Source organism: Gossypium raimondii, chromosome 2, assembly GCF_025698545.1.
Source record: "Gossypium raimondii isolate GPD5lz chromosome 2, ASM2569854v1, whole genome shotgun sequence".
NCBI classification, from domain to species: Eukaryota; Viridiplantae; Streptophyta; class Magnoliopsida; order Malvales; family Malvaceae; genus Gossypium; species Gossypium raimondii.
This window is the reverse complement of record NC_068566.1, coordinates 34,943,594-34,955,583: the sequence shown is the minus strand read 5'-3', so window position 1 is coordinate 34,955,583 and position 11,990 is coordinate 34,943,594. Positions and strand designations below refer to the sequence as shown.

Sequence of the window (11,990 nt, the reverse complement as noted above, 5' to 3'; positions counted from 1 at the left end):
GGCCATTCTAGTAATGTTATTTCCCATTATGTTCCAAGTTTGCTTAAAAACTAGAGTAGATTTTCCATCCGAGTTCGAAACTTTGAGAGGATCCAATTGATGCAATGCTAGTTTAATTTCTTCCTTTAGAAAAGGCTTATCAAGTTGTGCAAAATAAGTTGGTGAAATTTTCGATAATTCCTATTCTCCACTTCATTTATTCTATCCTCCCTCTTATAGATATCCTTAAAATGGTTTATTAATATTTTCATCTACCATTTGACCACATTCATCCTTCATCGTGAGGATTCTATTCCTCCATCTTCTTTTATGGACAAGTGTATGAAAATATTTCATGTTTCTTTCTCTTTTAATTATTGGAACCATAACACTTGCTCTTGTTTTAATACTTCTTCTAAGTTGGCACACACCCTCTTTACCTTCTCAATCATGCCTGGAAGCATAATATTTTGTTGAATCCATTCTACTTCCTCCCCTAATGTTTTGTCTTGGGACAAAATATTTTCGATTTTTCCATGTTTTATTTATTTATCATGTTTTAATATATAAGTTAACAATAAATTAATTTTAATAAGTAAGTTTTAACTACTCACTTGACTTATTTTGATAAAAGAGAAATATTTTCTGAAGAAATTTAATTTTTTGCAAGAGCTTTTAATCATCTTTTTAGTTTCAAGACTAAATTTATACTAATAATTTTTTATTTTATATCTAACTATCATAATACATATGTAATAAATAAAATTTTTTTCATATTATTACACTAGTGATCAATGGGTCCTTATAGCAGTTGTTTCACCACCAAAAAATTGTTTTAGTTAATGTATTTTCAATTAGACGGGTGGTCGAATTGATTAAGCCATCGATTTGTTGATTCAACCGAACGAGTGGTTCAATAAATTCTTGAATCAACTGATTTAAAACTTTTTCCCGCTTTGATATCACGGCTGGTCCGGTTCGGTACAGTTCGATTTAGACAATATTGGTTTTTGTTAAGACTGGACCGAAACCTAAACCGAACAAACAATACGGTTCGGTTTTTATTTGTTGGGTCGTGTTCTTTTTTTTTTTCATCCGTGCCCTTGCGCTTGTCCCCCTAATAAAACACAAAGTCCAGCAAAAAACGTATTTCCTCTCGAGAGGGCTCCAGCAGCTATCCCTTTCTTTTGCTGGAGAGCTTCCCAGTCTTTTAAAGTTTCATCAAATAAACCAATTTTAATGTCGTCGTCCTCGCTCTCTAATCCCACTCTCTCCACTCCTTTCATCGGCCACAACCTGTAAGCCTTTATTTGGTTTTTTTCGAAGCTAAGGATTTTTATTTATAATTAGGTTTTCAATTTCTTTTAATTTTTTGCGAAATTTTTGTTTACAGTCGTCTAAATCAGAATACGAAGGATGGGATAAATTGTTTTCCTTCTCTTAGAAGGCATGGAGTCCCAAGATGTGCAGTGGATATGCCTTACGGAGGTAGTTTTTCTTTTTCTGCTTAATTAATGCTTTATATGTCCTAATTATTACTCTTTTGTTTTTCTTGGTTGGTGGTGCTTTGTAATTTTTATTTCTTAGTACTTATTTTCTGCCAATATTTTTTGGTTTCACTTTAGCTCAAAAATTTGTATTTTTTTTTTAAATGATAACAATTTACTGTGAATATATCTAAGCTTTGAATACCCGTTTGCAATTAGACGGTCTAGTAGCAAGATTGTTGAATATTATATTGAAACTGGTATAAATGGACGGTACTGGATATCTAATTGTTCTAATAAATGTTTGAGAGCTTTGTTGCTTTTGACTCTTCATTTATCTTGAAGTACTTGGTGTTTCAAAACCCGTACAAATTTTCGGATAAGTATGAGGATAAGATCCTCTGAAGCCCTCCAAATACATGGAAAATCTAAAAAAAGAACATATTTGTGTCGGGCATATATCCGTGTGGGAGTAACATAGTCTGAGTCCTGAGATTATCTTTTTATCTGTAGACATAGGCTGGCTAGTTCATCAGCTATTACCGGTTCAAATTGGCTACAGATGACCTAAAACAAGGAAGAACAACTGCTTGGAATGAAATAAGTTATATCTTGTCAAAGCATGGGTTGATGACTTTTGTTGTGTGGCCATTCAGAATTTCTTTTGCTTATGATGGGAAAAACCCTTTAACCAAATTATGGAGCTGCAGATTGATTCCTTACCTTTGCTAACTTTGTGCCACAAGCATTGCGTAGCCATTCGCTTTGCTACTGTGGTCATTACTTATCTCATTTTTATTCCAGCTCCCCCTAGGAGGCTTTATTCTGGATGTCGTAAATGTTTCCGGATGTGACCCACCATTAATTTGACACGAAAAGGGACATGATGTGGTGACATTGTATCATTTTGGACTGCATTTTGATGTGTTTTTTCCTTCTTTAGGTAATGCTCCAACTTTTCCTCGAATAAGAGTCTGGGATCCGTATAAGCGGCTCGGCATTAGTCCTTATGCTTCAGAGGAAGAAATTTGGTCCGCACGCAATTTTCTCTTAGAACAATATGCCGGACATGAGAGAAGCGAAGAATCAATTGAAGCAGCATTCGAGAAACTACTTATGGCCAGCTTCCAGCATAGAAAGAAAACAAAGATTAACTTGAAAAGTAGGCTAAAGAAGAAAGTAGAGGAGTCTCCACCTTGGATAAAAAACTTGCTCAATTTTGTCGAACTTCCTCCCATGGAAGTTATCTTCCGAAGATTGTTCCTTTTTGCCTTCATGGGTGGCTGGAGTATAATGAATTCTTCCGAGGGTGGACCTGCCTTTCAGGTTCGTTCAAATTTTTTTTCATTACCTTCACCTTAATGATTACCAATCGAAACCTCGCAAAAAATCAATTATTATCGTGATAAAAGGATAAATTTACTCTTCTTAATGTTGTGAAGGGAAAGTGTAAGTTGTCACTCCCACATTGAGATATGGCAGGATAAGCTGGTTTACTGTGATGATGGTGTTATATACTTGTTTTAAAGGCTTTAAATCTGTCTAAAGGAATGCAGAAAATTTCTTTGTTTTCCTTGAAGTCTTGTCCAATACCTGTGTATCCATGATGTATTAAGACATGAACATGAATGTGGGGGGTATGATTCTCTAAATATATGGGAAAACCAAGAAAAAATGAGCATACTTGTGTTGGACGTATATTCATATCAGACACTCTTGAGATTGAGTAACACTGGTTTCAAGTTAACCCCGGATACTTACCTTGACGGAAACTAGTTAAAGCTTCGATATGAATCCATTCTCTCTCTTTCCTTGGAAGCTTGAATAATCCTCTCTATCATGGCTTTGTTGACTAGTTGAAGGTGACTAAAAAGGAAAAATGAAAGAATTGTAGTAATGGTGGTAAATAAAAGAAATAAAGTGGATTAAATAGGTTAAGTTCCAAATTCTGTAAATTTGCATATTTCCATGTAGTTGAAGCTTTTGTTCTTTCGCTCATTATACTGAAAAAATGTTGTTTTCTTAATGTTCTTGTTTGGTTACTGTCATACGCAGGTAGCTGTATCTTTAGCGGCCTGCATATATTTCCTTAATGAAAAAACAAAGAGCTTGGGTCGGGCTTTCGTTATCGGGTAAGCAATGGATTTCATAAATTTCTTTTTATCATGTGTTAAATCCGATCTGATTTCACCTGATCATTGCGTCACAGACTCGGTGCTCTTGCGACGGGGTGGATATGTGGTTCTATCTTCGTTCCAATGATTCCGACAGTTCTAATTCACCCAACATGGACACTGGAATTGTTGACTTCATTGGTGGCTTATGCTTTCCTGTTTCTTGCATGTACTTTTCTGAAATGAAAATCAAAAGCTGTTATGTTAGGAAAGTTTTGAAACTAAGATTGAACTCAATTTTTACATGAACCTTTAATCTGCAAGCAATTCTTCCTTGTTTCACTTCAATTATGTACTTCCGATTTACTTCAACCGTACAACGTGGATGTTTACAAACTTTCATCCATCATTATTTACTTTACTACTTCGGTTATTCCGTATTAAAAGTAATATGCACACCACGACTTGAATTCATGGTGGCGTGGATGGGAAGACCAATAGATTAAACATTGAGATTTTTATTTTTTGTTGTAGAAATAGACTTGGTTTTTTATTTAAATTTGATTATAAAAATATATAAAAGTTTAAATGCCTTTTGAAGAAAAAAACTTATAAAACTTTGTGGTGATTAGAGGTGATCATGGGTTGGACCGAGTTTGGATAAAATTTTAGGCTTGCTTTTTAGGCCTGGGCCCGTCTTGGCCCGAAATATGGGCCTAAAAATTTGTCCAAGCCTGGCTTGAAAGAAAATTACTAAGCCTGAGCCTGGCCCAATTTGGCCCATATTTGATTAAAAATAAAAAATATATATATTTAATATATAATTTGGATTAAAAGTCCAAAAAAAAAATATTTAATAAAAAGTATATTTGATTAAAAATAAAAATATATATTTAATATATAATTCGGGTCGGGTCGGACTTGGGCCAAAAAAGTCTTACCTAAGGCTTGGCTTGTTTTCTAAACCGGCCTCGTTTTTTGCCCAAACTCATATTTCGAGTTTATATTTTTATCCAAACCCTCTCATTTTTCGAGCGGGCTGTCGGGCCGAGCCGAATAAGCCAACCCATGATCACCTCTAGTGGTGATATATATATTTTGTATTTATTTAAATAGTCACCTCAATTAATAGAATGTTTTAATTAGTAAAAAAAATTTATCATCCAACTATAAAAAAATTATAAAATGGTCATTTAACTATTAATAATTTTTTTTAGTTATTCAACCATTTAATTGTTTTTTTGTTATCACTGGCTTATGACAACAAATTTTCAGATTCATATAGTAATAATTTTAACACTAAATATTTATAAATTATGTCAATTTAATTTTGATTTTAAAAATTTAATTATAATTTAATTTTTATATAAATTTTTTGGTATTGAAGATTAATTTTAAAAGAACTTAAAGTATTACTTTGAAATTAAAAAAAAAATTATTTTTTTGGTAAAATTTTCAAATTTATTTAGATAATTTTTTAACTAAAAAAAAGTAAAATTTCGTGTTACCGTGCTACATGAACCTAAGCGTTGAACACTTCGAACCTGCATCTTGCAGTGCACACACGTCTGACAGACACCTAACCTAAGTACCTAACTAGTTTCCCTCTTCCATGGCTGCCTGCCTCCACCAAACCCCATATCCCAAAATCTAATACCCAAACCAAAACACATTTTTCTTTAATTTAATGTCAATAAATTAATAATCAAATTAAAATAACAATGCTTTTCTCACAACTCTCCAACCCACCTCCACTACAGCTTCATTCCTCTTTCCTTGTTTTTCATCGCCGCTTGGCGGACTTCTCCACGTTCTTTCTTTCCCTATTTATTTCCCTCACTTTCTCTCCTTCCAAACACTCTCCTTTCCTTAATCTAACATGGCCTTAACTACCCAAACTTGTTTCCTTCAAAATCCATTCCTTCCTTCGCCTTCTCTTTCCCAGCCTTCTGCATTTCCTGCTCCGGCGGCTCTCCCTTCTCGAAAACTCAGCCCCATTTCTGTCCAGTGCTCCCTGGCTTCCGCCCCCTCTGTGGCGGTGACGGTGTCCAAGGAGTGCAAGGTGAAATCGGTCAAGGCTAGGCAGATCATTGACAGCAGGGGTAATCCCACGGTCGAGGTTGATTTGATCACCGATGATCTTTATCGATCAGCCGTTCCTAGTGGCGCATCTACTGGGATCTATGAGGCGCTTGAGCTCAGAGATGGTGACAAGAGTGTCTATGGCGGCAAAGGTGTGCTCTTTGCTGTCCAAAACATCAATGAAATTTTGGGTCCTAAGCTTATTGGCATTGATGTCAGGTAAAGCTTAAAACACCTTTTCCTTAGAAACAAAATATGCCAACAGCTGAAGTACTTAAACCCAAAGTGTTTTCATTTAACTGGTTTTTTTAAGTATTGAAGTTAACCAAATACTTTGTTTGACCTTTTATTTTTCAAGAAATCAAGCGGATGTAGATGCTGTAATGCTGGAAATCGATGGTACTCCAAACAAGTCAAAGCTTGGAGCTAATGCAATATTGGGAGTGTCATTGAGTGTATGCAGAGCCGGCGCAGGGGCGAAAGGGATGCCATTGTATAAGCATATCCAGGAGTTGTCAAGAACAAAGGAACTCGTTATGCCAGTTCCAGCTTTTAATGTCATCAATGGAGGAAGTCATGCAGGAAATAATTTGGCTATGCAAGAATTCATGATACTACCGGTCGGTGCAACCTCGTTTGCTGAGGCACTTCGAATGGGGAGTGAAGGTTAGCTAAGTAATCCCTTGTCTATGTTAATTGATGTAGTTGTATTTCATTGGAACAATCTTTTATCATTTGACATGAAATTTGATTTTACGTGTATAGGTTTATGATTTAGCTCTAGCAACCCATGTTCTTGTAATTAGTTTGAAATTCTGATTAGTGGCTATTATTTGTAACTTAGAATGTTCTTTGGTTTGTTGTTTAAACCTATCTGTGCATATGTCAAATTAGTTGATGAAGCTTTCTTCTTTTTTGGGGTATAGTTTATCACACACTTAAGGGTATTATCAAAGCAAAATACGGACAGGATGCTTGCAATGTTGGAGATGAAGGTGGATTTGCTCCCAACGTTCAGGACAATAGAGAGGGATTGGTTTTGCTAATGGATGCTATTGAGAAGGCCGGTTACACTGGAATGGTAAGAGACATACCCTTTTTTTCTGTTTTTATTGTTTTCCCATAAGCTAAACATGACCCGAAAATATAAAAATTGCAGATCAAAATAGGAATGGATGTTGCAGCTTCGGAATTCTACACAAAAGATGGGAAATATGACCTAAACTTTAAGAAACAACCAAATGATGGAGCGCATGTGCGTTCACCTCAGAGCTTGGGTGAACTCTACCAAGAGTTTGTCAAAGATTTCCCTATTGTGTCAATTGAAGATCCATTTGACCAAGATGACTGGAGCTCATGGGCTTCGCTTCAGTCTTCCGTCGATATCCAACTCGTTGGAGATGATTTGTTAGTCACAAATCCAAAGAGGATATCGGAAGCTATTCAAAAGAAGGCTTGCAATGCCTTGCTTCTTAAGGTAAACATCTAAGCTGGCTTTGTTTGGGTTTTCTCTTACCTAGTTTTTACAGTACTTGTCTTCTTTGTCTGATTCTACCATTCTCACCTAGTGAATGAATACTTTGATCTTCATTTAGAATAGAACCCAATAACGAGCATCAATGTGGCATACTTTGTAATTGTTATTTGCATTGATAGAATCTATAAATTATGCTATTGAAAGCAAGATTCAACACTTATAAAATCCAATGTACAATGGAACAAATAATCTTATAGAATCTAACTGTCCATTGTGAGAAAATTGGCTGCACTATTTATTTCATAGCAGCCAAGGTTTTTGTGTAACCACCAATGTGACTATGCTATGTCTTGGGTTCATTTGATGGATCAGTGGGTTCAAATGAGCATGCATGGTACAAGATAACATGGTTGATTACTGAGATTGCTATTCAAATGTGCAAAATGCCTTCTTTTCCATTTCTAATACATCATTTTTTGTTACTATGACAGGTTAACCAGATTGGAACAGTTACCGAATCTATTCAAGCAGCACTTGACTCAAAAGCTGCAGGATGGGGAGTGATGGTCAGCCACCGAAGTGGTGAAACAGAGGATAACTTCATCGCTGACCTTTCTGTTGGTTTAGCTAGTGGCCAGGTACATCATTCGAAATCACTAACCCAAAATAGCAATTTATCAGCAATGCCTTTTTTTTTTTTTCAAATTTTTCCAGTGCTAGATGGTGAGGGTGGTTATTCTTTTGTATAGATCAAGACTGGAGCTCCTTGTAGAAGTGAGAGGTTGGCCAAGTACAACCAGGTAATTTGGGCTTTTCTTCTCCTGTGTTCCTCTTTTTTGGACTCTTCTTTTTTTCTTGAAGTACCCGTGCCAGATGCCCTCTGTCTGACACATTTGAGTATGTCCTTCCAATGATCCCTAAGTACATAAAAAAACTTGGAAAAATTAATCATATTCGTGTCGGGCATATACCCCATATTCAACACAACCAACTCCATTTAACATAGCTCTTATACTTGTGGCATGCTGTTTCTGACATGGATCCAGAAACCGAATGATTTCTAGGGTTAATGTTGATTTCTTTTCTATTTGGTATAATTGAACATGACCATGGAAAAAAAAGGGTTTCAGACCTTGGACTTTGGCCATGCTTTAGATGCTAAACAACTACCGCAGTTAATTTAAAAACACTTCCAGTTTACCGAATTGATGATAGTTGAACAATCATCACACTGGTAAACAAAATACCTGGGTCCGACATGGAGATGAGAATATTACCTTCCAATGATCTTTCGAAATACATGAGAAAAAAAAGTGGAACATACGTATGTCGGATTCATATCCATATCTGGTGCTCAATCCTGAATAGGAGTAACATATTTCTGTAATTGGTTATATGAAGGAATCATCTCACATTCTCCCACTCTGATTGCAGCTTCTTCGCATTGAAGACGAACTCGGAAATGTCTGCTATGCTGGTGAAGCTTTCAGATCTCCTTAGAGGGTTAACTTACAGGAACAAGTTTCTGCACCAAATTAGTATGGAGAAACGTTTTAACGAGCTCTAGTAAACTGAGGCCGACCTATAGAAATTTTCAGGAACCCTAAGAGCTTCTCAAGGGAAAAAAACATAATTTGATCAACTAGGAATAATCAAGTTTTGGTATAAGTTGTATTTGGAGTGTTGAATGAAGACTTTGATTAGATGTGATTCTCTGTAATTCTGCTGAACCTTAGTAAAGAGGTATTCAAAAATAAATATATGTTTGGATGTTGTGTTTTTCAAATCTGCAGCCAAATCTCGAGTTTTAAGTAGACCGCTCTATGGGTAGATTCTTTCTTAGAAAATTCAGATGGGTTAATATGGAGTTTACTTAACATGTTTGTCTAAAAAATAATATATTTTTAAAGTTAATTTTATATCAGGATTCATTTATTGTGTCATATTAATAACTTGTAAATCAAAATGTGATGTAATAAAAATTCAGGTGATACAAGAAAAAATTTAAATATTAATTAAATACTTAGATAAATTCAGCAACATATCACGAGTTTTTATTGTTTTAAATTTTCACTTCGAATTATTTAAAATACTCATTTACTAACTTTTATATTTTAGTTATGTTTTTCTAATTTTAAAAATTTTATCACAAATAATTGATTTTTTACCAGCATTATTTCATTTATTTGCAAATCATTACAAAGAAAAAGGAACAGAAGATTTCGGCACAAATTCATTGACTTTAATTTAAAATTTAAGTATTTAGTATTATTGTTAAATAGTAATTTTAAAAATAAAATATTTATTTTAGAAAAGAAAATATCGAGTTCACATAATGTTATGAAGTAAAAATATACATTTAAATGATGTTTAAATTTATTAATATTATGATATTTTAGTAAGAATATAAAAAATGTATTATAACTCATCATTAATATTTTGATATATTAATAATTTGAATATATAATGTTATATATTTGAAATAAATTTCAATAAAAATAATTGTATACCCAATATAAATATTACATAAAATACATTTGATTATTAATAAAGATTAAAAATGTTCTTTGACTCCAAAACTGCTTTTCTTAAAAACAAGGGTAAACTACAAAAATAGTCACTTTTGTTTACCTCAAATTACATTTTAGTCACTTATGTTTAAAATGTTACATTTTAGTCACTTATGTTATCGTTTTGTTACGAAGCGGTCACACTACTGTTAAAATCCGTTACCTCCTTAACGGAAGTCCTATGTGGCAGTCCAAATAGGTTTTAAATGCCAACTTGGATGTCTAGTTGTTGGGATGAAAATATGTTTTTAATTAAATAAAAATCAATTTGGACTGTTACGTAGGACATCCAAGTTGACAATTAAAACTCATTTGGACTACCACGTAGGACCGCCGTTAGGGAGGTAACGAAGCTTAACGATAGAGTGATCACTTCGTAACAAAACGATAACGTAAGTGACTAAAACGTACCATTTTAAACATAAGTGACTAAAATGTAATCTGAGATAAACAAAAGTGACTATTTGAAATGCTCCCGGATTAGGCGTTGGGCCTGGATGGATTGAATTTGGCTTTTTTCCAGAAGTGTTGGTCTGTAGTTGGTTTTCAGGTGTTCGCGCAGTGCACGGCTTGGCTAGAGAGTGGAATGTTTTTGCCATCTTTAAATATTGGCCCATTTCCATGAAGGATCTCCGACCTATAACTCTTTGTAATCTCGACCAGGTAAGGAGGTGGTCTTGAAATCTGTGGCTCAGGTTATTCCTACTTTTTGTACGAGTGTTTTTTTTTTTTCTCGTTGGGTACTTGTGAGGTTATTCCTACTTAACTACATGATTTGATCACCAATGCCGAATCACAAACTAGATTATGACCATCACCTATATTTACATCACATAAATCGAAATAACCATTATTTCATCTTCAATATATATCGTATTTTACCTATTTAATCAAGCCAAATCTCAATACCATTTCATCACACAAATTAAACCATAATTCATACTTACAAATTAAGCTAATACAATACCGAAAATCACTATCATTAGCATCATTAATAAACCACAACCACAACCATAACACATCCATCATCCATATCATGCTTACCAAAATAAAATAATTATAAACCATATATATATCATTACGTCTTACCAAATTCATATACTAAGCATACCCCACACCTTTACTACGACCAAAATTACTTAAACCTCGGATCATTTGCATTAGATCAAGCCATTTTCGCATGGCTAAATATATATACAACAACTAAATTAAAACTAGCCTATACATGCCACACAACCAAAAACTCAAAGCCTTAATTTACCTAAACGATAACCGAATAGTGTGATGATGACTCCAACGACTTCCAACCCGGGTAAGTCTTTGGAACTCTAAAAAGTATAGGAAAAAAAACACACAGAGTAAGCTATTACAGCTTAGTAAGTCATGAGCAATTAAATAACTTAACAACATTTAATTAGTTACAACAAAATCAAATAATGTTTTCAATATTCATATCCATTTCCATAATCGAAAAATACATTTATCAAACATATACTATACATCAAATCCATATTTAACCGAATACACATAAGTTTAACATTTGGTCAATATATATATATATAATGTCATTCACTTGTGCAACTCTCATTTTAACCTTATTATTACATATCTATTTTGACCGAATATAAACTACATTATCAACTCATTTTTAACCAAATTAAATTATACTAGCATAATCACATTTAACCTCAAGCTTAACGTTTCATATAAAACATGTGTTTTCTTAAATAAATCTTATCTTAACCGAATGTACATGTATATATATTCAAAGTGTCATTCAATTTAAAGACATAATATCATTATATATTCAATATATATTTACACATATACATATAATTTTGAACCAAAATATAACATCATATGCATATACATAACACATGGCCGAATATACTTCACCAATGTACATATGTTCACATTAGTAACTTATATAATTTATATCACATACCAACTGGCCAACTTACCGTATTTTTAAATAGGTAGTCAAGTAACTCATACCTGATCATTTTAGCTCGTTTTACACCTTTAATCACAACTTATCATTGCCCGCTGAACCATTCGGAATTTAATAGGATACTCGAATAATCACATATATCGAACAATGCCAACGTCCCAGACGTGGTCTTACATGCTATCCTAGACGTGGTCTTACATGCTATCTCATATCGATGCCACTGTCCCAAACAGGGTCTTACACGAATCAAATACGATGCCAATGTCCTAGACATGGTTTTACACGTAATCACATATATCGATGCCATCGTCCCAGACGTGGTCTTACACG

General features: G+C 34.0%; 2 protein-coding genes and 1 long non-coding RNA gene across 3 annotated transcripts; 2 read left to right on the top strand and 1 right to left on the bottom strand.

Annotated features, from left to right (window-relative positions):
- Positions 1–1,108: 1,108 nt before the first annotated feature.
- Positions 1,109–3,928, top strand: LOC105788506 (protein CHAPERONE-LIKE PROTEIN OF POR1, chloroplastic). The gene is made up of 5 exons (XM_012615434.2): positions 1,109–1,277; positions 1,373–1,467; positions 2,410–2,792; positions 3,522–3,598; positions 3,676–3,928. Exons 1-5 carry the CDS (start codon positions 1,219–1,221, stop codon positions 3,824–3,826), a joined length of 765 nt encoding a protein of 254 aa, XP_012470888.1. The 5' UTR covers positions 1,109–1,218; the 3' UTR covers positions 3,827–3,928.
- A 1,232-nt stretch (positions 3,929–5,160) lies between these two features.
- On the top strand, positions 5,161–8,925 carry LOC105788505 (enolase 1, chloroplastic). Its single transcript, XM_012615433.2, has 7 exons — positions 5,161–5,881; positions 6,021–6,328; positions 6,589–6,743; positions 6,822–7,139; positions 7,631–7,777; positions 7,889–7,939; positions 8,574–8,925. The coding sequence occupies exons 1-7, from the start codon at positions 5,460–5,462 to the stop codon at positions 8,637–8,639; spliced, it is 1,467 nt and encodes a 488-aa protein (XP_012470887.1). The 5' UTR covers positions 5,161–5,459; the 3' UTR covers positions 8,640–8,925.
- On the bottom strand, positions 7,391–8,575 carry LOC128037717 (uncharacterized). The gene is made up of 2 exons (XR_008193416.1): positions 8,417–8,575; positions 7,391–8,056 (listed from the first exon to the last, which is right to left on the bottom strand). It is a non-coding gene; the product is annotated as an uncharacterized LOC128037717 (long non-coding RNA).
- Positions 8,926–11,990: the final 3,065 nt, after the last annotated feature.

What these genes read in the sequence shown, in the direction of transcription:
- LOC105788505 (XM_012615433.2), top strand. Translation starts at nt 5,460, where the DNA reads ATGGCCTTAACTACCCAAACTTGTTTCCTTCAAAATCCATTCCTTCCT. An exon ending in CTTATTGGCATTGATGTCAG is followed by an intron (nt 5,882 to 6,020) that starts GTAAAGCTTAAA and finishes TTATTTTTCAAG; the next exon opens with AAATCAAGCGGATGTAGATG. An exon ending in GCAATGCCTTGCTTCTTAAG is followed by an intron (nt 7,140 to 7,630) that starts GTAAACATCTAA and finishes TTACTATGACAG; the next exon opens with GTTAACCAGATTGGAACAGT.
- LOC105788506 (XM_012615434.2), top strand. Translation starts at nt 1,219, where the DNA reads ATGTCGTCGTCCTCGCTCTCTAATCCCACTCTCTCCACTCCTTTCATC. An exon ending in AGTGGATATGCCTTACGGAG is followed by an intron (nt 1,468 to 2,409) that starts GTAGTTTTTCTT and finishes TTCCTTCTTTAG; the next exon opens with GTAATGCTCCAACTTTTCCT. An exon ending in AGGGTGGACCTGCCTTTCAG is followed by an intron (nt 2,793 to 3,521) that starts GTTCGTTCAAAT and finishes TGTCATACGCAG; the next exon opens with GTAGCTGTATCTTTAGCGGC.